At 43.6% G+C, this 25,697-nt stretch overlaps 1 protein-coding gene across 1 annotated transcript in view; it reads right to left on the bottom strand.

Annotated features, from left to right (window-relative positions):
- The window catches only part of TMEM233 (transmembrane protein 233), a 46,536-nt gene extending 23,848 nt beyond the window's left edge, over positions 1-22,688 (bottom strand). Inside the window, exon 1 of the mRNA XM_064272271.1 lies at positions 22,461-22,688. Within this exon, the coding sequence (XP_064128341.1) occupies positions 22,461-22,646 (186 nt within the window). The 5' untranslated portion in view covers positions 22,647-22,688. The remainder of the gene's footprint in view (positions 1-22,460) is intronic.
- Positions 22,689-25,697: the final 3,009 nt, after the last annotated feature.

Raw genomic sequence — 25,697 nt, 5'->3', positions numbered from 1 at the left:
CCAACCAAACCCACCGCTGTTGAGTCCATTCCAGCTCATAGTGACCCCATAGGGTTTCCGAGGCTGTGAATCTCTATGGAAGCAGACTGCTACATCTTTGTCCTGTAAAGCAGATCTCTTGGTTAACAATCACTTTAACCACTGTGCTACTAAGGTTTGAAATTTGGAAAGAGGAAAGCAAATAAGTTTTCTCCTTTCAAAGTCAACTTGCTTAAATGGGCTACAAACCTAAGCAAAGATAGGTAAGTACATTGGCAAGGCCCTTACAATAACTACGACGTTATGTCCAAAAGAAATCTAAGAGCTTGATTTGATACGCTGTTGATAACCCAGCCGCAGCTAGCTGACTTGACTCTAATTTTATACAAATCTGGCCACTAATAAAGGAAATAGCTGTGCTACTCATCTTCCGGACAAAAATTCTTTCATTTTCTTGCCTGCCAATCAAACATGCGCAGAATTTATATTAGCCCCCAAACCAAAAGAATAGCAGTGGAGGATATTACTAGTTATTTTTAATTTTATCTTCCTGGTCATTATGGGGTAATAGATGTAAAGTGCTTGGAGCAGTGCCTGGGAGACAGTCTCAGTAAGCATTAGCCAATTACCATTGATATTGTTATTATAATGACATAATGCTGATTGACGAAGATGAAAATAAATGAACTAGCAAACGTTCTTTCATGTGCTCCACGTTCCCCTTGCCTGATTGCTTCCCGTCATGATTGTGCCAAGCGTTAAGGAAGAAAGATCTCCACGAAGATCAAGAGTTCCACCACTGAATCCCCTTTCTGGTTGGGAAGACACACAGCCAAGGTTCATTTTTGTTAGCTGGAACAGGTAACACAGTGACACCTTAGCAACACTTTAGCATAAAGTAGAACTTGAGAACAGAGGAAAAGCCACTTGTGTGGTTGGATGAGACAGGAGCCACGAGTGGCCTCAGCTGAAGGCTCTTCCTTTACTCCCCTTTCCCTTTGGAGAATCATTCTTAATTGCGGACTTCCAACCCCTGCAGTCACTACCCATCTGTCACTTTATACTGCGGTGGCTTGTGTTTGCTATGATGCGGGAAGCTATGCCATCCGTATTTCAGATTCTAGCAGGATCACTCACAATGGATAGGTTTCAGTGGAGCTTCCTGACTAAAGCAGACAAGAAAGTAAATTCTGGCAATCTACTTTTGAAAATTAGCCATTGAAAACCCTATGAATCACAACAGAATGTTGGCCGATACAGTGCTAGAAGATGAGCCCTTTAGGTTGGAAAACCAAGAAAACAAAACCCAGTGCCATCGAATCGATTCTGACTCATAGTGACCCTATAGGACAGGGTTGAACTGCCCCATAGTTTCCAAGGAGCACCTGGCGGATTTAAACTGCTGACCCTTGGGTTAGTAGCCGTAGCACTTAACCACTATGCCACCAGGGTTTCCTTTAGGTTGGAAGGCACTGAAAATACACAGTGGCTGCAACAACGGACTTGAGTGTACTGACAATTGCGAAGATGGCGCAGGACCAGGCAATATTTCACTTCTCTTGTACATGGAGGTTGTCATGAATCAGAGCTAACTCAGCAACTAACAACAACAAAGCCCTGTAGGACCTGGCCCCTGCATGTTGCTCTAGCCTCATTTGGAGGCTTCTTCCTTGCTCATTTCCTCCCTCTTTCCTGTTCCCGGTTTTGCCTAGATTGTTTCCTCTGTCTGGAGCTCTCTTCCCTGTCTGCCTCTCATATGTCCAGTGCTGGCTCATTCTTCAAGTCTTGGCTTACATGCCAGCTTCCTCAGGGCAGCTGTTTCAGGCCACCCTCTCTTAAGTAGATCTCTGATCTAAGCTCTGACTCAGCCCCTTGTTTGTTTTCTTCCTGGCCATTGATGTGACTTGGTGTTATTTTATTCAGTTGCCTGTTGATTTATTGAACATTTGTCTCCCCCCACATGCCCAGGAGCTCCACTACTGTATTTCTAGTGCCTAACTGAGAGCTGGACACTTAACATTCCTTTAATATGCATTTTATTATATATGTGTATGTATACTTTTTTGGTGAAAATATATACAACAATATATACACCAATTCAACAATTTCTGCACGTATGATCCAGTTACATTGATATCATTCTTTAAGATGTGCAATGATTCTCACCCTCCTTTGCCACATTACTCCACTACCGTTAACATGAAATGCCTACCCCTCAAGCTTCTCAAGTTGCTCTTGTCAATTTGATCCCGTATGGAAACCCTGGTGGCGTAGTGGTTGAGAGCTACAGCTGCTAACCAAAAGTTCCAGTCCACCAGGATTCCACCACCTGGAATCCACCACCTTGGAAACCGTATGGGGTAGCTCTCCTCTGTACTGTAGGGTGGCTATGAGTCGGAATCGACTAAATGGCAACAGGTTTTAGATAGTTCTTTAAAAGAGCGTAATGCTCAAGGCAGATGTTCATTACGTACTAAACTGAACTATTGTTTGGTTTAAAGATGACTTCAGGGGATAGTTTCAGTTTAAAGGTTTAAGGTTTAGAGATTATCTCAAGGTGATAGTGTTGGGTAGGTTGGGGGAGGTCATCTGGCCTCCATGGCTCCAGGAAGTCTGGATTCCATGAGCTTTTATTTGTATTGCTAACAAAAAAGAAAAAAATTCATTTAGCCAGATTTTTGCCTTCCATCTCATAGTCATGCTGTTTGGAAACAGCCTTCTCGTAGACACACTTGCCCAACTAGCTAGCCATTGGAAGGTTGCCATTGTGTAAAACAGAATGCTTGGTTGTCGAAACAGACGAAGCTCTATTGATGTGATCCCAAAGTGAATAATTCTATTAGTTATCTGTTTTTTTTTTTTTTTTTTTTTTTTTTACCTCTCCAGAGTACAGAAAATGAGGCTATTTAAAGATCTGGGAAATTGGATTAATTTTTTAGTTTTCACTTGTTTTGTGCAAGAGGCCTGTGAACAGGGCTACATTTGGATATTGGATTTCTCAAAGGCAAGAGCTATTTATCTTTTCTGTTTTATAAAGTAGAAATGCTGGTGACGTAGTGGTTAAGTGCTACAGCTGCTAACCAAGAGGTTAGCAGTTCGAATCCACCAGGTGCACCTTGGAAACTCTATGGGGCAGTTCTACTCTGTCCTATAGGGTTGCTGTGAGTCGGAATCGATTCGACAGCAGTGGGTTTTTGGGTTTTATAAAGTGGTGACTCATCTGTGTGGCTGAAGTTTGGGAAGCATTGTTGAACACTGACCTCGAAGAGTAAGGTTCTTTGCCTAGTACTGAAAGGCAGTGTGGCATGGAGGTGAAATATGTGGGCTCGGAGCCACTGCCTGTGTTCAGTCCCAGCTCTGTTACCTGCTTGTGGAATCTTATGCAAATGACAAACTCTTTGTGCCTTAGTCTCTGCATCTGTAAATGCAAGGGATGATAAAAGTATCACTTACTTCACTGAATGATTCAAGGCACTGAAAGCTCTTCGCTGGGTGACTGGCACATAAAAAAAAAAAATTTTTTTTTTTTTTTGGCACATAGTAAATACTTAATATATGTAGCTGTTATCTATTTTCTGCCATAAGAAAGGAGATATTAGGTCTTATGGGACATTTTCTAGACAACTAACTAAAACATTGTAAATTGCTCTCCCCTATTTTTTTTATTCATTGGAGCCCTGGTGGCATGGTGGTTAAGAGCTTGGCTGCTAGCTAAAGGTTGGCAGTTCAAATCCACCAGCCGCTCTTTGGAAACCCTATGGGACAGCTCTACTATGTCCTGTAGGGTCACTATGAGTCAGAATTGACTTGACAGCAGCAGGTTTTTTTTTTTTAAATTCATTTACTGGAGCCCTGGTGGCACAGTGGTTTAGAGATCAGCTGCTAACCAAAAGTTTGGCAGTTCGAATCCACCAGCAGCTCCATGGAAATCCTATGGGGGCAGTTCTACTCTGTCCTGTAGGGTCGCTGTGAGTCAGAATTGACTCGATGGTAACGGGTTTTTATTCATTCATTAAAAAATTGTTAAGCCACTGCTATGTACCAAGTGGAGTCCTGGTGGGCAGTGATTAAGAGCTGCAGCTGCAAACCACAAAGTCAGCAGTTCAAACCTGCCAGCTGCTCCTTGGAAACCCTGTGGAACAGTTCTACTCTGTCCCACAGGGTTGGTATGAGTCAGAATTGGCTTGGGGGCAATCGGTTTGGTCTGGGTTTTGGATATACCAAGTATTGCTTTAGGTGCTGGAGATACCAGACTGGTATGAATTACGCAGTCCCTGGGTAGTGCAAATGGCTACTAACCGAAAGGTTGGTGGTTCAAATCTATCCAGAGGTGCCTCAGAAGACAGGCCTGGAGATCTACTTCTACAGGATCACAGCCATTAAAAACCCTATGGAGCACAGTTCTACTCTGAGACACACAGGATCACCATGAGTTGGAATTCACTTGATAGCACCTTTTTTTTTTTTTTTAACGAGTCAGTTAGATAAGGTCTCTGTCCTCAAAGAGTTGAAGGAGATAAACATGAACATGCAAGCAGGTAAATAAGGAAATGTCAGGCAGGGAGAAGTGCCATGTAGGAAATAAGACAAGAGGCTGTGGAAGGGAGTGACTGATTGCTCTTTGGCTATGGTGGCTGGAGAGGACTTTTCTGGGGAGGCAATATGGAGCTGAGGCCTGAATTATGAGAAGGGGTGGCCGTATGATGATCTTGGGGGAACATTCCAAAGTCCTGAGGGGTGAAGGAGCTCCCTGTGTCGGGAATGGAGGGAGATGTCAGGGCTGGATCTGCAGGGGCAGAAGACAGATAAGCAAGTCCATGTCAAGGAGTTAGGCTTGCATACCACATCTGAGGGTGCTTTGAAAACTGAGATGGCCAGACTCACAGAAAGGAGACAGTTAACTTCGAGACACAACATGATGCATGGTAAACCCCCGCACAAAAAGAAGCACATAAATGTTACTGAAAATCAGGGAGGGGGTGACTGTAAGGGTTAAGAGTTTTTGTGGAGAAGACAGGCTTGATTTGGGTCTTGGACAAGGGAGAGTAGGATTTAGATCAGTGGATAGTGCCTGAAATGTCATAACGCACACATAACCAAAATCAAAAAACCAAACCCAGTGACATCAAGTTGATTCCAACTCATAGCGACCCTACAGGACAGAGTAGAACTGCCCCATAGAGTTTCCAAGGAGCGCCTGGTGGATTCGAACTGCCGACCCTTTGGTTACCAGCTGCAGCACTTAACCACTACACCACCAGGGTTTCCAGCGCACACATACACACACAAAACCAAACCCATTGCTATCTAGTCCCTTCCGACTCATAGCGACCCTATAGGACAGAATAGAACTACCCCATAGGGTTCCCAAAGAGCAGCTGGTGGATTCGAACTGTCGACCTTTGGTTAGCAGCTAAATGCTGAACCACCGTGCCACCAGGGTTGCTGAAACATCATCGATGTGCCATGAGTTATATGTAGAATGACAGAGGGATTTCTAAGTGGGAGGGGCTCTTTTGTACCTTGTGAGGCATACCAGGGCTTACGGGGAATGCAAAGATGTTTGCTTACTTTATGTGACCAGGGAGTATCCTGAACTCTTGGTGTTTGAGGCGTTCATGCTTTGAGTAGAGCAGTAACAGAGGCTATTGCGTTTGGCCATTAGGTTCTCAGCTGAGGAGATGTCCTCTCTCACTGACATGATGTTGGATTGACAGAAAACCAGGGAAACCATGAAGCAAACAATCACCAAACAAAATAGTTGGCCAGCCTAACTTTCTGACCAACACGACCAGTTAGTTTACCTGTGGCAGAACAGAAGGTACACCGAGTCACCTAACTTGCTGTGTCAGGGACTCTGAAGGGTGGATTTCTGCCTTAGAATGGCACACAGGTGTTTGCCGTCTGTTTGAACAAACAGAAGAAAGAATTTTATCATAAGGGCAGGGGTTCATGAACAAACTTCTGCCCTTCAGGTTTCACTTCATAAGCCAGAGTCTCTGATGATTTTTCTTTTAAATGGAAACTTCTCCTTACCAAATATATTTGTGTATGTGTATGTGAATTGGACAATGGACTGCTTTATCAAAGGCAGTGTTATAAAATAGATATATGTGAATCTTTAATATGGTAGTAGTTGAGCCGAATTAAAAATAAGGCTGCATAGGGATGGTGGTGAACTTCAGGTTTCCTCATCTGTAAAATGGGGATAATGATGTTTACGGCATAGCTGGTTGTGAGTGTAAATGAGATAATGAGTGTAAAAGGCCCAGAATTATCCCATTTAATATCCGCAGCTACACAGATACGGACATTAATGTTCCCAACTGTACAGATGAGGAAACCTAGGCTCAGAGAAGTTAGGATAAGGAACAGAGCTGAGGTTGAACCCATGTGTTGAGTCTAGAGCCTGAACCGGCATGGCGCCTGCCATTCGAACCTGTCCCCAGTGCTCATGTGGGACCCAAGGGAGAAAAAGAGGCTATCAGCAAAAACAGAAGGAGCTGTTTCACTCTACAACATACTGGGGAATAAATAGACCCCTCCAGCACAGTTCACAAAGCAGTTAAAGAAGCAAGGCCCACATAGCCCACTGAAGGGCAGAAGATATTTGCAAATCATTTATCTGAGAAGGCACTTGTATCCGGACAATATGAAGGACTCTTACAACTCAACAATAAAAGGACAAATAGCTCAGTTAAAAATGGGCAAAGGTTCTGAATAGACGTTTTTCCAAAGAAGATATACAAGTGGCCGATAAGCAGATAAAAATGTACTCAACATTATTAACCATTAAAAAAAAAAAAAAAACCATTAGGGAAATGCAAATCAAAACTACAATGAGATACCACCTCATGGCCACTAGGAGGGCTACAATAAAAAAGACAGACAATAGCAAGTGTTGGTGAGGATATGGAAAAACTGAAACCTGTCTACATTGCTGGTGGGGATGTAAAATGGTACAGTCACTTTAGAAAACAGTTTGGCAATTCCTTAAACATCGCGTTACCATATGACCCAGCAGTTCTACCGCAGGCATATACACTCAGGAAAATTGAAAACATATATCTACACAAAAACTTGTACACAAATGTTCATAACAGTTAAAACGTGGAATCACCCAAATGTCTATCAGCTGATGAATAGATAAAGAAAACTTGGTATATGGCTGTACAATGGAATATTCCTTGGCCATAAAAAGGAATGGAATATTGGTACATGCTACAGCATGGGTGAACCTTGAAATCATTTTGCCAAGTGAAAGAAGCCATTCACAAAAGGGTATATATTGTGTGATACCATTTACATGAAATGTCCACAGTAGGTAAATCTATAGAGACGGAAAGTAGATAAGTGGTTTCCACGGGCTTGGGGGAGAGGTGATGGGGAATGACTGCTAATGGGTATGGGATTTGTTTTTGAGATGATGGAACCTTACTTGCGTTAGATAGTAGTAATGATTGCATTTTTTTTAATGGTTGCATAATCTTATAAAGTTACTAAAAGCCACTAAATTGTACATTTAAGAAAAACCAAGGCACAGTGGCAAAGCTTTTGCACCTGAGAGTTCCAGTGGGCTCATGGCAGTGTGCAGGGGAAGTTGGGGGAACCTGGCAAAGGATGGTGGCAGGGCTGGGAAACAGCCCAAGAATGCCTGATGATTCCCTTAATGCCTGCTGACAGCAGCAGCCAGGTCCTGTGCATATTACAGTTGTCTCATTAGACTTTTGTGTGAGCACTTGGAAATATAAAAGGGAGTTGTGTAGGGGTTGAGTTTCTGATTTAGCAGGAAAAGTGAAGAAACAGTGAAACCTGGGCTATTATTTTTAATATGATCTCCAGTTATAACTCAAAGTAAGGCCTAGCGAAACTGGGACCCAGATAAGAATAGATTCTGCTTCTTCAGCGGCCAACTGAGCTTTGAGGAATTGTTCTAGTTTCTAATGAGGAGTGAAGTCAGAGGAAACCAAGAATTGGTGCTAAATGTGGGAGCAGGCTGGCTTGAGACCAGGGCAAAGTAATGGTCTGTTAAGAGGTCTTAAGTGTCACCCGACTGGGTAACAGAAGCGTTAGCTCTATTATGTGGCCTATCCTGGGATTCCTTCCTAGGGGAGTTAAACCCATGTTCAGTGGATAACAAAGAGGACACAGCATATGTCCCTGGAACACACCAAGCTGGTTTCCACCTCCAGGACCTTTTCACTTTTCTGGTCACTCTGCCCAGATCATACCATGACTGCCTTTTTCTTATCCTTGGCCAAATTTCTAAAGTAGAATCTCTTCTTCACCCACCTGACTTCACTGTTCCTTCTCTCTCATATCTCCCTATTTATTCTCTTCATAGCATTTATCATTCTCTCAGTCTTGTTTATATGCTAACTCGTTTATGGTCTGTCTTCTCCCACTCAGATGTGAGTTCCTTGAGAGCTAAGATCTTTTTTTTTTTAATCCACAAGCTTAGTATATTTTATTCTCTTAAATATTTTAAACACTCCTTCCAAATACACCAAACATACAAAACATCACATTGATTACAAAATATAACAGGGATTGCAAAACACACAAAAACTGTCATACTTACACTAGAGAACTGTTTACAAAAGTTCTAGTACCGTGGATTTGAGCTGGTTTCTTCATTATCTCTAATCATACTCTTAACCTTAATTTTACATCTTTTTCAAGATTGCCTTCCTGGATTTCTGTAATTAAGAAGATGTTATTTCTAGGGTTGCAGTAAACTTCCTACTCGAAGTACTTTTACCAAGACACCAAGGGGGTTGGGGACATATAAGACTAGCTGAGGCTGCAGGATCTGGGCTGATTCTTTTTTTTTTTTTTTTCAATTTTCATTGTGCTTTAAGTGAAAGTTTACAAATCCAGTCAGTCTCTCATACAAAAATTTATACACACCTTGCTACATACTCCTAATTGCTCTCTCCCTAATGAGACAGTACACTCATCCCCTCCACTCTCTCTTTTCTCGTCCATTTGGCCAGCTTCTGACCCCCTTTGCCCTCCCGTCTCCTCTCCAGACAGGAAATATCAACACAGTGTCTTGTGCCTACTTGATCCAAGAAGCTCACTCTTCACCAGTATCATTTTCTATCCCATAGTCCAGTCCAATCCCTGTCTGAAGAGTTGGCTTTGGGAATGGTTCCTGTCTTGGGCTAACAGAAGGTCTGGGGACCATGACCTCTGGGTCCTTCTAGTCTCACTCAGACCATTCCCAGAAAAACCCTGGTCTTTTTACGAGAATTTCAGGTCTGCATCCCACTGCTATCCTGCTGCCTCAGGGATTCTCTGTTGTGTTTCCTGTCAGGGCAGTCATCAGTTGTAGCCAGGCACTGTCTAGTTCTTCTGGTCTCAGGCTGATGTAGTCTCTGGTTTTCATGACCGTTTCTGTCTCCTGGGCTCATAATTACCTTGTGTCTTTGGTGTTCTTCATTCTCCTTTGGAGAGCTAAGATCTTGACTGTTGTATTTGGGGAAGATTGTGTTTGTCCAGTGCTGCCCATGGAGGGCAGGGTAAACCTGTCCAATTTGGGGGCTGAGTGTCAGCAAGCCCCTTTGGGCATGGATCTGAAGCCATGTTCTCCAAACAGCTCATCTGTGTGTTTCCTGTGTCTTGTTTCTCAACTGGTTCAGAATTCTTGAGGGAAAGAGAAGTGGTTAATTTGTTGAACCAAATAGCTTACAGGTGCCCAGAATGTCAGCTGTACAAAGCTGGTATTCATCTCCAGGGCTGTCCCAGTACCCGGCACATAGTCCAAACCAAAACAAACAAGCCTGTTGCTGTCAATTCCAACTCATAGCGACCCTATAGGACAGAGTAGAACTGCCCCACATGGTTTCCAAGGAGTGGCTGGTGGATTCGAGCTGCCAACCTTTATGATTAGCAGCCAAGATCTTAACCACTGCATCACCAGGGCTCCACTGGCACATAGTAGGTGTTTAAAAGTTGTTGAATGATTAAATGAATGAATTAATGTGGGATGAGCTCCCTCCTGCTTTCTATCCTTGGGGAATGGCGGCAGAGTTTCCCAAGTACTGTGGAACCTTCTCTGAGGCCCAGCATCCCATTATATGCTCAAGCAATGATGATTCTTCATGTTGACTTCAAGCTGTCATCTGAATTCTTTCTCTCATGTTTTCTTTTAGAACGTCAGAGCTAACTGGTACTCCAAGCAGATTCGTACCATAGTGGCAGGGGCCAGGGAACAGCCATAATTGTATTAGAAGGCTGGTGACCCAGGCTTTCCTCTGTCTTTGCCCTTGCTGACATATATTTCAGCTCTCTTGCCCCATCACCTTGGGTCCTGCCACAATTGAATGAGAATGTGGAAGAGACTTTTTCGGGGGTGCATGGGATGTTTGAAGTGGGGAACCATTCTCTCTGGTGTCTGCCATTTCCTTCTGTTTTTAGATTCCTACTGGGGAGACTGTGGGGCTCAAGGGAAGATTATGAGCCACGTGTCTTTCAAAAACATGAGAATTTTCCCGAGGAGCATGGACGTCTTAGTCATCTAGTGCTGCTATAACAAATACCACAAGTGGGTGGCTTTAACAAAGAGAAATTTGTTTCTTCGCAGTAAAGAAGGCTAAAAGTCCAAATTCAGGGTGTCAGCTGCAGGGAATCCTTTCTCTTTCTGTTGGCCTTCTCATCAATCTCTGCCCCCTTCCTCCCCCTGCCCCACTAGGAGCTGCTCTGCTCAGGGACCCTGGGTCCAAAGGGTACCCTCTGCTCCCAGCACTGCTTCCCTTTCCTTTTTGTCTTTTGAGAGATAAAAGGTGGTGCAGGCCACACCCCAGGGAAGCTCCCGTTACACTGGATCAGGTATGTGACCTTAGGGTGTTACAATCCCACCCTAATCCTCTTTAACATAAAATTATAATCACAAAATGGAGGACAACCACACAATACTGGAAATCATGGTCTAACCAAGTTGACACATATTTTTTGGAGACACAATTCAATCCATGACAGTGGGCATCAGATGTCCTCTACAGTTGGGAGAACCAACAAAAAGTCGGCTTATGTAACTGGAGGTAAGCTTCTGCTTGGGTGGAGGAAGAGCTATTTCTCACCATTTCATTGTTTAAAACACAAAACAAAACAACCCCCCCCCCCGCCCCAAACAAACAAACACTGGGATTGGGACAAAAACAACAAGAAAACTGCTGACATTTTCAAGGCATTTACTTCGTGGCAGGAACTGTGCTAAGTTACAGTTTCTCTGCCCTAAGAGATTTTGAAGACTATAACAGCATTTGTGTTGAGTTAAAAATGTGATGACCATTTCAGCTCTAAATAATATAGTGATAGATGATTTAGAGCCAGAATCTCCTTTTGAGATGGAGAAGGATTCTCCCATTTACTAACCCCTCCCTCTTTTACTCTGAAGGTTTTTCTTTTTATTGTCTTTAGAAAAATGCTTATTTCTGACTAGAAATGAGGACATGTATACTTACTGTAGAAAATTTGGAAATTTACTAGCCAGAACTTATCAAGCCTTTTGCATATACCATCCCATTTATTTCAGACGTCAATCCCCTGAAGGTAAGTGATATCGTTTCCGTTTTATAGATGAGGAAACCAAGGCTGAGCGCGGTTATGTAACTTGATCAACGTCCTATAAGAGTAAGTAGTAGACGCAGAATTCAAACCCTGGTGGACCTGAAAAGAGTTTAGAGTTTGTGCTCTTAACCTTTATGTTATAACGGCCCACAATCCCGTCAGTTAGAGAAAACCATTGTTGACATGTTGAAACATTTCTTCCCAATCTTTTTTCCCCTAGGCATGTTCATGTGGATATGGGCAGTCTTCACTGATAACAAATATGGGATCTCATTGTTCATATAATTTATATTCTATTTTTTCCTATTTCATCTTTTATCTTAAGCATTTCCCTGTATCTTAAAATATTCTTCAAAAGCATGATTCTTAATGGATGTGTATATAATAGTTCATGCTATTAAAAGATGTATTAGAACTTACTTAGTTAATATTTCTATCCATCTCCAATTTTTTACATTTATTATAACAACAAATTAGAACAGCAGCAGCAGCAACAGCAATAAATAATATTAATGAAGCCATTACTCTGTGCCAGGCTCTGTGCCTCACGTTCGTTAACTCATTTTATAGGTCACTTCATACTTAATACTGGGATGAGTGCTTCTCCATTTAGTTAATTTTTTTTTTTTTAATTTTACTTTCTGGGTGAAGCTTTCTTCATGTAGATGTTGCATAATCTTAAATTTATTTATTTTAAATTTTTGGCTGCTGTTGTGAGTATGGAGCCCTGGTGGCACAGTGGTTAAAGAGCTATGGCTGCTAACCAAAAGGTTGGCAGTTCGAATCCTCCAGCCACTCCTTGGAAACATTATGGGGCAGTTCTGCTATGTCCTACAGGGTCACCATGAGTCAGAATCGACTCGACAGCAGTGGGTTTGGTTTTTTTTTCTGGTTGTGAGTATGCCAATATTCTGATCTATTGTCGTCGAAATTCTAATTTTAGAACATGTTCCCTTTTCTTCAAATCACCTTTTCCATCTTTCAAAACCATTCCCATCTCCTTCACCCCTTTATCTCTAATCCATATTTGGCCAATGGGAGATAACGTGAGGTTCTCATTCTATGTGCACGCCTACGCACTCACTCAGTCACACATACCTGTAGGCTTACTTTAGTGCTTCAGCATAGTCTGAGGTACTTTTGTCCAGGTGTAAAGACTTTCTTTATATAGATGAGTATTGTCTTAGCTTCCAAACCTAGATGGCAGGTTCCATCAAAATAGCTTGGCATATGTAGGCAGTGAGTAAATATTTTTAGTAATAATGTCTGCGTTTTCAGGTGACTTTGGGATTTCTTGTTTAAATTTTGTTTGCTCTTAAGTGTCTCTGTCCAAGGTAGTGCTAGGAATTCTAAGACTGGACTTCTTCATCACTGTTCATTCATTCATGCTTGTCTGCCTCCTTGAGCTTTTGGTCTGTTTCTCTCCATAAATATCCTCAAGGACAAGTGAGGACTGTCCTTTTGCCTGTCTATCATTGAAGCCCAAAAGCTAGAGAGGAATTCTGCCAGCCTTGATTGCTTAACTCCTATTGATGGGACAAATAAAGAGAAAGCTCTCTGAACATCAAAGTTGTGTTCCTATCAAGGGATCAAAACGAGAGTAAAAGTCAGGGAAGGCATAGCCATCTGATTATAATGCATCAAGAGACTAGACAATAGACTCCATGAGGATAAGAACTGTCGCATTTGATTTTGTTCTCTAATGCTGCCTTTCTGAGTCTCAGTTTCCTCATGGATAAATGGGAAGAACAGCTTTCTTGCCTACCTTGCTGGGATTTTGTGAGGAACAAGTGCAATTGTGTTGATATGAAAATGCTCTGAAAACTAAAAAGATCTGTACCCATGTAATAATAATAATAGCACCAGTAATAGAAATACCACACTATCAGAATTACCCAGAACAAAGAACAAATAAAGTTATCGAAAGAGGGAGTTTAAATATAGGAGGTCTCCTTCAGTTTGGGAAGTAAGAGATACGATATAGAAAGTCAAGAAAACGGAAAGACAAGGTCCCTAATTTCACCTGTAGGAAAACAGAGAATGAGGCAGGATGAAAATCAGCAAAGTTTGGTTGATGAGACCCGTTGAAAACATACGTGTTGGGAGAAAGGCGAGTGGTGGGTTTTGCGAGCCAAGAATGTTCAGAATGGAACGCTCTGCAATACCCCATATCAACAGTGGGTTTACTCATTAAATATGAGAACAAATGTATCATTAAGGACAGTGTTTCCCAAAGTGTATTCTGTGGACTATAAGCCTTAGGATTGAAGGATCCTGGGAAACATGCTTAGTAAATGCCCATGCTATGCTGTTCCATCAAAGAGTCACATGGCACAGTGGCTTGACAAAGGCTCTGAGAAGCCTGAAGGAAAGGAACCAGCTCCCCTTTGGTTACCTAAGCATTTCATTTCTCAATTTTTTTGTAAGACTTATTAATATCGGGCAGAACCAATTGTGTGAGAAGCATGGTTTTGGAAACTCAGGCTAAATTTCTGAACATGTGACCTAGAGGTTTTCAGGTATGTTCATGCTCACCCTCAGGAGGCATCACAATACTGGATGAGGGGCTTTGAATCAAAGAGTATCATCCTTAGGACTAGCAACTTGAGAATAAAGACCAATTTCCAAATGTGGACCCCTTGGTCTGCAGTGTGAGGGTATTGGTAAGCTGCAGACCAGCCAGGGAAATTATCCTTGGGAACCAAGCCTTGGACAACTTCTCAGTGACCCCTGGCATTAGCCTGGATGTTTTTGAAAACGTTTTGGCAGAAATGCAGTGCACGGCTAAGGAAGAGAAGGGAATTCTTAGAGATAAAGGTAGGAACAGGCTTAGGTCTCTGTAGCCATTAATCATTCATTTATTCATTCATCAAACATTTGTTACATGCCAACTATGTGCCTGGCATTGGGCTTGGTGCTGGTGCTAACAGGGCAACCTCAAGGGGCTCCCCTATACAAATCAGTGCAAAGAAGGAAAGATGCACTGGGTGAAATCTGTTCAGAATACAGTGGGCGAGCAGTCAAGAAAGGCTTCATATAGGAGGTGATTTTCCTTCTGAGCTTTGAAAGACGAATGGAGTGTTCATCAGGTAAACAAGGGTGGTGGAGAGAAGCACAGGCTCAGGTGTTAGAAAGACCTGGCTCCAATCCTAGTTCTTAACACTAACTAACTGTGTGACCTTGAACAAAGCACTTCATCACTCTGAGTCCCAGCTTTCTTATCTGAGGTGACATTAGCAGGATTTATCTGAAATAATATTAACAATAGTATTGTTAATATTAATAACTGGTTGTTGGGTGGATCAAGCATGTAAAACACTCAGCACAGTGTTTGAGACATAAATGCCCAATTAATTGTATGTATTATATTTCAAAAAAAAATTTTTTTTTTTAAATTATATTTCACAAAACTGTAAGCTTCGTGAGGGCAGGGACCTTGTTTGTCCTGTTCATCGCCTTACCCTCAGTGCATACCATAGGCATGTTCAGTCAATCCATCGATCCATTGATTCATCAGTCCACTGACTGATTGATCCTCATTCGATAAATCCATCATCCATCTATCCATCTACTCCACCATTTATTGAGTTTCTATGTGCTAGACACTGTCCTAGGCCTTGGTCCCATGTTCCCATAATCCAGCTTCAACAACCATCCATTCATGGCCAATTGTTTATCTGTATTTTTCATCCGTATTATGTTATGACAAATTCAGTCATTGTATCATTTCATCAGTAAACTAGAATGGCATTTTAAATATTTTCTTTTGTAAGAACACACTTAACATCTTGAAATAGATATAGCCGGTACCTCCAAGGATCCAGGACTGAAAGGACTGTAAAGCAGTTTAAATTTTGATTAAAAAAAAAAATTTTTGATTAGCAAATGAAAAATGCCAGCGACCACCCTCCCTCACATAGTGGTGAGACTTACAAAAGCAGCAAGGTAGGGGCTGTTGGGGCAAGATGTATATCTAAAACAGAACTTTCAAACAGTGACACGCTTCAGGCAAGATCTGTATGGTCTGAAACTATCTTAATGCCCTTCAGAGCTTCAAAGGTAGAAATGTATAAGAAGTAAGTCAAAGGGGCCCATAATATTATATATTATGGCAGTATCCCATTTCTCAGATGACAGTCATGTGGAAAGAGCCGGATGGGCTTAAGGAGACCTAATAAACTATGTTCAGCATTCAGAGCCCCAACTTGTGGGTACTGTTAAGACCTCTGGGTTATTTCCGGAATTGTTATTTCCAAGTTCTACCCTGACTACAAAAAGCGGGGGAAAAAACAACACAACTTCACTCTAAACCTAACTGAAATCCTTTAGAAACATAATTTTGATGGATGAACAGTTCCCTGGTGGAGCCTGGGTGAGGTGGAAAGGACATCAGTTTGGTTTGTCTTTTGTTTTGTGGGCCTTTTCTTTCTTTTTGATCACAGATCCTGCCATCCAGGAGCAGGTGTGGTCAGGCTTTGGGCAGATCTGTGGCTTACTGTTCCAGCCCACGACCATGGATTGTGACAATGGCTTCCAGTAATCTGTTATTAATTGCATCTTCTGTGGGCTTATGAACCCAGTTGCCTTGTTTTGAGGAGGATTTCTCTTTACATCTTTTCTGCATTGGATCCCTTTCTCTAAATTCCATGTCTTTCTCTTTCTTGGTTTACTCTTTTATTTGAGGGGTGCACATCCTTTCATAGTTTTCTGAGAAAAGGCAGATGCCAGGCATATTTCTCTTTGGAAGCTTGTAGGATCAGAGAGAAGTTTTATCTTTAAGTTGCTGAAATGTCACAATAGTGTGCTTTGCTATAGGGCTTGTGTCATCCATTTTATTGGGTATTTAGGGACTCTTTTACTGTGGAAATTTATGTGCTTAGTTCTGGGAAATTTTCTTGTATTATTTATTTGCTACTTTATTCCCTTCCATTTTTTTTTTTTCTGGAACTCCTGTTGGCTAGATGTTAGATTTCCTGTAATGATTCTCAAGTTTTCGTGGCTATTTTTTTAAAAATCCGTTTTCGAAGTTTCCTTCTACTTACATTGTTTCCTTACATTTCCTTTCTCATCATTTTTTTTTTTTTTTTTGTCTCATTTCGTAGGCATCCTCAAAATGTTTGATGATCTTTGGCTGCTTCTTCATGTTTAAAAGTGAGACACTGAAAAACTGCTTTTGTATGTTAGGTTTTGGCTTGTTAACTGATGGTCATCCTGTGAGGCCATTAGATGGGGATTCACTCATTTCTCTGGAAGTCTCTAAAATGTTTGTGTTTGTAGTTTTTTTTTTCCCTTGGGCTGGTCACATCCTTGAAGTGAAATTCTCCAATCTCTTATCTGGATGGCCAGGGTATAGGAGCCAAGAGGGGTCAGAAGTTGGGGGCTTCACTGTTTAATATGCAGATTTTACATTAATCCCCTCATTTCACTCGGGCACTGCAGCTCAGCTCTCACCTTTGCCTGGTATCTACAGCGTTTCTGTTTACTATTACCAGAAAGAGCAAGACGTCCAAGTTCTGCCAGACTTGGTGAGGAAGTCAGTGCCTGGCTGCATGGCATGGTGGACAGTCTCCAGTAGTCTAAGTACTTCTGGAACAGACTTTCAAAGTTTCCTCCTGTCTTCAGCTCTACCCTTCATTCCTACCTTCAATGAAGATATCTCCAGTAACCAGTTGCTGTCGAGTCGATTCTGACTCAAATTCCTGAGGCTTTTTAGAGTGTAGCAGGGAAAATTGACTTTCTTCCTGTTGATTTCTTTCTCCGCAGAATTTAGATTTTAGTCTCATCTACTCTGTAAAATTATTCAATGCTCAAACATAGCTTTTGCCATCTTTTAAGATTTTGTAGCCTCTCTAATCTCTTCTACTTTGTCATTGAGTGCTTATATTCCTTTTTTATTCGCTTAGTGTTATTTTAAGGGGTTTGAGAAAGGAGTGGAGAAAAACAGGTATGATCAATACTCCATTCTTAACCAGTTGTCCTCTTTGTTGATTTTGTTGTATTTCAGTTTAGCATTAATATTTATCTTCGGGCTGCAACAGTGACATGCTTATTGGTTTTTGCTTTTATTCTTATAAAATTTGCTAGTCTCAATAAAAGCAGGAAACTGTTACTCGAAAAGATAATGGCTTGTATTCTCAAAATATGCACGTCATCATCACCGTCGTCGTCATTAATATTAAGTTCTGGCTGTGTTCTAGGCAGTGAACTGAGAACTTTTAACATTTATCATTTAACCTCCACAACAGCACTTGGGTAGGCCCAACCCCCATTTTACAGATGAAGAAATCAAGCCTCAGAAAGGTTGAGACACTTGCATGAAGTCACATACATAGCAAATATGAGAAAAGAACTTGAACCTCAGTGGTTGATCTCTAGACAGATTCTGTAGATTTGGTGGAGAGGAGGTTCTGATTAAAGAAGGCTTATAAACATCCAATCAAAAGTCATTGGCTAGCATGTATCCACACACACAGTAATTGGTTCAACTGCCCAAATGACTGTATCACGAAAGTCATCACGAATGGAGGCTCAGCAGGCATTCAGCTCAAGTCTTCAGGGATAGACCGGCCTCCAGCTACGAAACCAAATGGAGCGCACTCTAAGTTTGTCAACCCTCCTGCACCTTTCCTGGAACCTCTCTTCTTCCCGATCCAGGAGGGCAGAGACTTTGCCTATCTTGTTTACCTTTCACTAGAGGTAAAGGAGTATACCAAGACCTGGAACAGAACCTGGCACATCATAGCAGCTCAGAAAACATTTGTTGAATGAATAAACATTCTTTTGCCTGGATTAAGAGACATACTAGAAAATTTTGGGGGTGCCTTTCAGACTGAATAAACAGCGTAGGGTGGAGGGCAGAGATGGTTTAGTGGTAGAATTCTCTCCTTCCATGTGGGAGACTCAGGTTTGATTCCTGGCAAATGCAGTTCAAGTGTAACCACCACCCATCTATCACTGGAGGCTTGCGTGCTGCTGTGATGCTTAACAGGTTTCAGTGGCGTTTCTACACTAAGACAGACTAGAAAGAGAAGCCTGGTGATCTACATTGGAAAATTACCCCATGAAAAACCTATGGATCACAACAGTTCGTGTTCAGTTGTGCATGGGGTGGCCATGAGTTGGGGGCTGACTCTCTGGCAGCTAACGCCACCAGCCCAGGATGGATGGTGGGGACATGATGAGAAAGGCCTGAAAGCCAGCTTGCACTCCTCTTACCAAGCTGTGTGCCCTGGTACAGGTCTGTGTCTCCATGGTGGAAGTGTCATTTTCAAGTTCACATGAAGGGGCGATATGGGATTGCACTGGCCCTGTTTGGGGGGAAATTCTTGGGATATGTATCCCTAAAATTGAATATAGGTTAAATTCACTTTCAACATACCAACTTTCATATGCGGAGAAGGAAAAGACTTTGCTGTCCCTACTGCTGGTGGTGCCTAACACACCAGTGTTCCAGTACAACAAGTTGTGTTGTACAGGATCTGATCTGTGATATGGTTCCTAACAACTCCTAAGGCTCCCCTGGCTCCACATGGGGAGGTGGAAAGAATACCTACACCTGAGCATTCTTTGCAAATCAGTACGTTTTAAGGCAGTTCTATTATTCTCCAGCCCCTACTCCAACTTTGTATTTTTATAGGAGTCTTTCTCAGACTTGATTTAATAAATAAAGATTGATTTTTTTGAGATTGCAGGCTCTTTTTACAGTCCTGGGAGCTAGTTATTTTGACCCTTGTCAATATTTTCCCTACATTTATGTTTATATCAATTTGCATCATCTGACAGTGTTTCTTAGTTGGAATGCTATTGGCCTTTGTTGTTGTTAACTGCCTTGAGAATCAACTCTGACTCATGGAGACCCCATGTGTGTCATGGTAGAACTGTGCTCCATTCAGTTAGCAAGGCATTTGAGATGGGAGAATTTTTCTTTGGGAGGACAATCCCAGCATTACAGACCATTAGTACCCTTGGCCTTCCTACAAACTTCCCGTAGCACTCCCAATCGCTGGGACCAACAGAGATGCTCCCCCACATTTCCAAATGCCTTTTTGGAGAATGGTATCATCCCCAACTGAGGACTATTAATTAGTAGTTGTGCCTAAACTTACCGTACATTACAGATAAGTGTGATTTGAAAAGTCAGGACTGAACATCAAAGACAATTCCAGGCCAAACATGCTTGGTAGCAGCTTGTTGGCCACCTTCCTTCTAAATAGTCTTCCTTTTTCTGTTTGTCTTTTGGACTTTGGGATCCTTATGGCCAAACTTGCTCCTCCCGGAACTGTACTTTTCTCAGTGGGAAAACCCTTCCAGTACCTTAGAGGGCGTGTAGTGGGGATTGGTTTCATTTATTTGATATGTTTGTTTTCATATGTGACATATTGTGTCTCCAGGTTCCAAATCTATTCATCTGTTGACAATTATTGCTCTTACTAGCACAGTCCTGGATGCTTAACATGTTTGATTTTGTTTCATCCTTACAACAGTTTGATTCAACTTAAAAAACACTTTTCATATTCCCATTTTATAAAGAAACCAAGGGTGTAAAGGTGGTAACCTGCCCATAGTTAACTTTCTGACTCCAGTGTCTGTTTTCTAACACCAGAATGGTTTCTCTGGCTATAAAACTATTGAAAAAAGCTTGGAGGGCGAGGGACTAGGGTAAAGAGGTAAGAAAACGTTTCCTATTCAAAGTGCATATGAACTTCATCCTCCAGGACACACCAAGTGGCATCCTTAGTATCCAACCTGTTGCCACCAGCTGGAGTGTTAGCAGATCTCAGACCAGTGGGAAAAAGCTTTTGCATGCATTTTCCTAAATGGTGAGGGCAGGGGGGAACCCAGAATGGAGTGTGGGCACCACTGCCAGCCAGAGAGTCTGCCGCTGCCTGGGGAATTTGGCTGCCACGTCCACTCTAGCTTCTCTGCATCCACAACAACAACAAAACTCAAGCCGGATATCTGGGGAGAGGAAGGAAGGGAGGAAACTGGCTAAGGAACCTGATGCCTCCTTGGCTTCTGGGATGCCAGTAGGAGGAATAGCAGCAGAGCAGAGCAGAGCAGAGCAGATGTCACCATCCATTAACAGCATTCATTCATACATTTTATAATATTTATTGAGCATCGGCCATGGGCCAGCTTCTGTTCTAGGTGCTGAGGGTACACAGCAAACAACACTGACAGCTAGCCCTGCCGTCATAGAGTTTATAATCTGCTGATGGACACAGACGATAAACATTAATAAATAAAGTAGATGGTATGCCAGATGGGAAGAGGGATAGGTCTGGGGGTTTCAGTTTTAAGCAGTGTTCAGTGAAGGCCTCATGGAGTGACATAGGAGGGCACTGTTCTAAGCACTTTGCAATGATTCTCATTAACGCTCACAATACCACTAAGAAACAGGAACTATCATTCTTCCCATTGTATAGACATAAAGATGGAGGTTCAGAGAGACGCAGTGACTTGCCAGAGATCATAGGTGGGGGAACTGGAATTTGAACCTGATTTGAACCCAGGCAGTAGGAACTTGAGTGGCTGCACGCTTGTACTTCACCAAGCATGGGGCAGACACAGCCTACAAAAGGCTTTTGGGGAAGGGCAAATGGGGTCCCTGTGGGTACCCACAAAGGGAACATGGTGCCACTCATAGCAGATATAAGTGGACTAAGCGGACTGAGAGGGTGGGGGACTCTTGGGATCTTCAGTGAGCTGCACCTGGTCTCTGCCTGGCTGGTGGGGAGGGAGCACACTGCAAGGGTTGTCCAGGGACAGTCTGGGCCTGAGTCTCGCCCAACCATCACCCCTGGGCCAGCTGCCCCAGTCAATAAGGTGAGGACTTCACGAATGCTCCTTCCTCTTCTGTTGGGGTTCGCCTGGAAGTTCCTACGTGGGCTGAAGAGGGCCTTGGAGCTGAGCTCCGGAAAGGAAGACTAGAAGAATCATCAGGGACCTCTCCTCCACAGAGGCGTGCAGCTTTGGGGGCAGGTGTGTTTGCGTGGTGGGTGCACCGAGTGGCACTGAGCCTGGAGTCCCCAGGGCATTCCCAGGAGCACTGGGCACAGGAGAGAATGGCTGAAGGGTGCCAGGAAGCCCTTTGGGGTTGCCAAAAGAGGTGAGGATAGGGTCTGTATGCAGCAAATGGGGAAGGAACTGGGGTAGAAAGAGTAAAAGAAAGAGAGGAGTGCAGCACTTTGCAAGTGAAAGGGGCACTGGGAGAAGAGCGGGTGTGAATTAGCCTCTGGCGCCCTGGAAAGAGGAAGGAAGTGTTGCTGGAGAGAGGCAAGGAGAGGGAACTGGACCTGGAAGAAGCAGGAAGGAACTGTTGGTTTCTATAGAGAGCGAGCCAAAGCAAGGGAGGTGGGAGGGGGGACACATCAGGGATCCCCTGGGGATCCTCGGAGAGTGTGGCTGAGGTGGTGCCCAGGGCGCAGCAGAGGAAGGACTATATGCTAGAGATATAGAGATTCCAGGGCGCCTGGGAGCAGGGGGCACGGCAGAGAGAGGGACAGGGAGCAGGGGACTCGCCCTTGCGTTCCAGTGTGGTGTGCTCTCGGGTTCTGGAATCGGAGGTTGAGCAGACTCGGAGGAGTGCCTGGGAATGCTGGACGAGGCAGGGAGAGAAGCAGCTAAGTCCACGGAAGAACTTTGTTGTGTTGGAGAGTGAGTGCACGATGGGCGCTGGAGAGAAGTGGAAAGTGGGTCTCGGGGAGGTTTGGCCAAGGCTCTGAGTCCCACAAGGAACACAGTGGAGGCGCTGATGGCTGTGGGGGAAAGTCCCCAAGAGCCTGAGAGAGGAAAGGAGGAGGCGCAGAGAACAAGAGCACCCAGGGAGCGTGGGACAGAGAGTTAGGGAGCCGTGGAGAGCGCGCTCGGTCCCTGTCTTCCTTCCCCGGCTGCCGTAACCCACTCACCATGACGGAGAAGACTAAAGCCACGATGTTGATAGGGTACGCAGGGCAAAAACACGAGATGATGGTGAGCCACAGGTAGTTCTTGGGCCTAAGCAGGTCCTCCTCGGTCTTTTCATCCTCGGTATTGGCCTCAGGACTGCTGTCCAGAGCGCTCTTGAAGTCCGAACTGGGGGCCAACTGAGACATCGGCGAGGCTGGTGGCGCTGAGAGGGCAGAGGAGCGCACGGTCGGCGCAGTCTGGGGCTCTGGCCGCCCGATGGTGGCAAGGCTCTGAAAAGCCCCGGCGCGTGGGACTCGGGAGACGTGACCTCACCCCTCCTGCGTCCTCTGCCTGCACTCGCCAGGGCTCGGGACCCGGCCAAGAGCCTCTTCATGAGGAGGAAGGGAGGGAGTGGGGGGAGGCGGAGAAGAGAGGGAGCCAGCAAGTCTGCCAAACCGAGGGGGAAAGACAGACCAAGACACCGCACTCCCTGACAGATACACCCAGAGACCATCTAACCCACAACCCGACTCCCACTGAGAAGTCTGGAATAAAAGGCAGCTGGGGGGGGGGGGAGGGGGAAGGGTATTGGAAGGCCCGTTAAGTTGCGAACTGCCCAGCCAGCAGACTGAACGTGGCCAGCCCGGTTTTTTTTTTTCTTTTTAATATCATTGAATTTGAATTTGAATACATTTGGATCCATCCTATCTACAGTCTGTACCACTTCTCTTGTCTTTAACCATTTACCTTAATTTTCTGGAACCTGAGTCATTTAATTCCCCTCCCTTGCCTCAAACCCCTTTTCTGCTTAAACACTGAGCCCGGTAATCGCTCTTCCTCCACAGGTGGGCAGGGATAGGGATGCAGAGCTGTGGGTGGGTCCCTTCCCACACTGGGGCCCTGTACAGCCAGGTACTGGGGCACAGAGCAATGCCCTGGTGCCCCTCACTTCTCCCCAACAGTGGACACAAGGACTTCTCCCTCCACATTACCACCTAAAGGACCATGGGGAGAGGCCCTGGTAGATCTGGTTGGTGTAGACAACTCAGATGGATACATCAGAGGGTTGGGGAGAAGAGAGAAGGATATGGTTTGAGAAATGAGGTAAGGGTAGCAATCCTGGCAGTTTCGAAGCAATTCATGGGAGGCGGTAGGGACTAGAAGTGAGACTCCAAACCCAGATGGAGCTGGGGGATTGCCATGTCTTACTTGAGTGACCTCAGGATAGTCCCTTCATCTCACTACCCCACTTTCTTCATCTGTAAAAAGGAATAATAATAACAATCCCTGGGACATCATAGGGACAATAGCTGTGAGTACCCCATGAGACTGATGTCCAGCCAGGCTGACCTAATAAATGTTAGCTATCTCCAGGATGTCCCTATTTCCCCCAAACATCGTTGATTGTACAGTATGTCAAACCCAATATTCACTCCTGCAAATATTTCACCTCAAATCCAGATATTTTGAACTGACAGAGCAACAAAGAAATGAAAATAGTTTATCATGCACTGTCTCAAAAACAAATGCTTAACGTCATCATTCTCAAAAGTATTAATCGTCCGTTTGTTTTTCTGAGAACATGAACTGATCGGGTTGTGCTCACTTACCTCATGGAACCATATTTATTTGGTTACCTGCTTCCCTCATCTGACAGCAAACTCCCTGCTGAGAGAGAGGACTGTCTTTCTCATCTTTGTGTCAGCACTTGGCACAGTGCCTGGCACAAGATAGGTGCTTAGTATAGCTTGTAGGAGGAACACACAAGGCCCTGTCCTCCATCTTGGTTGGTTAAGCAACTAGGAATAAACGAAAAGATTGGATTCATATACTGGGTTTCCAACTAAGCCTTTGCCCTGGCTGTTTCCTTTGCCTAAAAAGCTTTTCCCTTACACAATCAAGGCTGACTGCTTCTTATTCCCATCTGCCAGCTCAAAAGTCACTTTCTGAGAGTTTAGGTTTATCCCATGTAGATTCCCACAGTAACTCTATAGTTTGCCAGCTTTTGTGTTCCTCTGTGGCATGTATCACCATTGTAATTTGTTTGCTTGTTCACCATCTATTCTTTCTCTAGACTAGGCTCTGTAGCCTACTGAGTGTTGTATCTCTAGCACTTAGATTGTCCTGCCTTACATGGTAGGAATGTAAGAAGTATTTCTTCAATGAACAAATCAGAATTACCTTGAGTATTGAAAAACTCATTTTTAGGTCTGGACCAGGACCTAGTGAATTAGAATTTCCCAGGTGGCACCCAAAAATCTGTATTTTTGGTGCCTGAGAAATCTGTGTTTTTCAGAGCACACCCCAGTGATTTTGATGTGGCTGAACAATTTCTCAAATCCCAACACTATCTTTAGTTCTTAGAATATAGTCCTAGATTTTAGTCTGGAGATCCCCTCAGGTGCCTCAAACTCAACAAATCAAATGTGATCTCATTGTCTTCCCCAAGAACCTGCTTCTTAAGGCTTATCTGTTGGTTAATGGTCTCTGCCCACCTCTCCAACTTCATCTCCCAACTATCCTCCTTTCTCTCACTACCTTTCAGGCATGTTAGCCTTTCCCCCACCATTTTCAAACATTCCACCTTTTCCCACTCCAAGGTCTTTGCACCTGTTGCTCCTCCTTTTTGGGATGCGCCTCCACCCCCCTACTCCTTACCTGTTGGCTCCTTCTTGTCTCTCAGGACACACTCACCTTAAATGTACCTCCTGAGAGAGGCCTTCTGTGACAATCGTATCCCAAGTAGCTTTAGATACTCTTAGCCTCTATCCCATTATCCTGCTTATTTCCTTCATTACAGTTATCCCAATCAGAAATCCTCTTCTTTGTTTACTTATTTATTGCTCCCAGTAGAAGGTAAGCCCCATAATGGCAGCAGTTCTTTTTTTCTGTTTGGTTCATTGCTATATCCCCAGTGCCTAGAACAGTGCCTGGCCCTTAGTTGGTGCTCAACCAATATTTGTTGAGTGAATAAACCAACTGTTGATTTAGTTATCCAGGTGGAACTTGGGGACATTATTCTTCTCTTTCCTTCAGCTTTCTATGTGAACTCTTCATCAAACCCTGTTGATTCAATCTCAAACATTACTCTTGACCCTATGTTCTTTTTCCTGTCTCCATAGCCATCGTTCTAATTCTGGCTCTTATCGATAGTGAAAAGGCTGAGTGGGTGCTCTCTGAGGCGTATTTGGGGTCTGAGACTGGTTAATTCAGTTGGTGTGACTAAGACAAGGTTTGGGTACCAAATGGAATTTTGC

This window comes from Loxodonta africana, chromosome 19 (genome assembly GCF_030014295.1).
Source record: "Loxodonta africana isolate mLoxAfr1 chromosome 19, mLoxAfr1.hap2, whole genome shotgun sequence".
NCBI lineage: Eukaryota > Metazoa > Chordata > Mammalia > Proboscidea > Elephantidae > Loxodonta > Loxodonta africana.
Note: the sequence above shows the minus strand (reverse complement) of the source record. Positions and strands in the feature narration are given on the sequence as shown.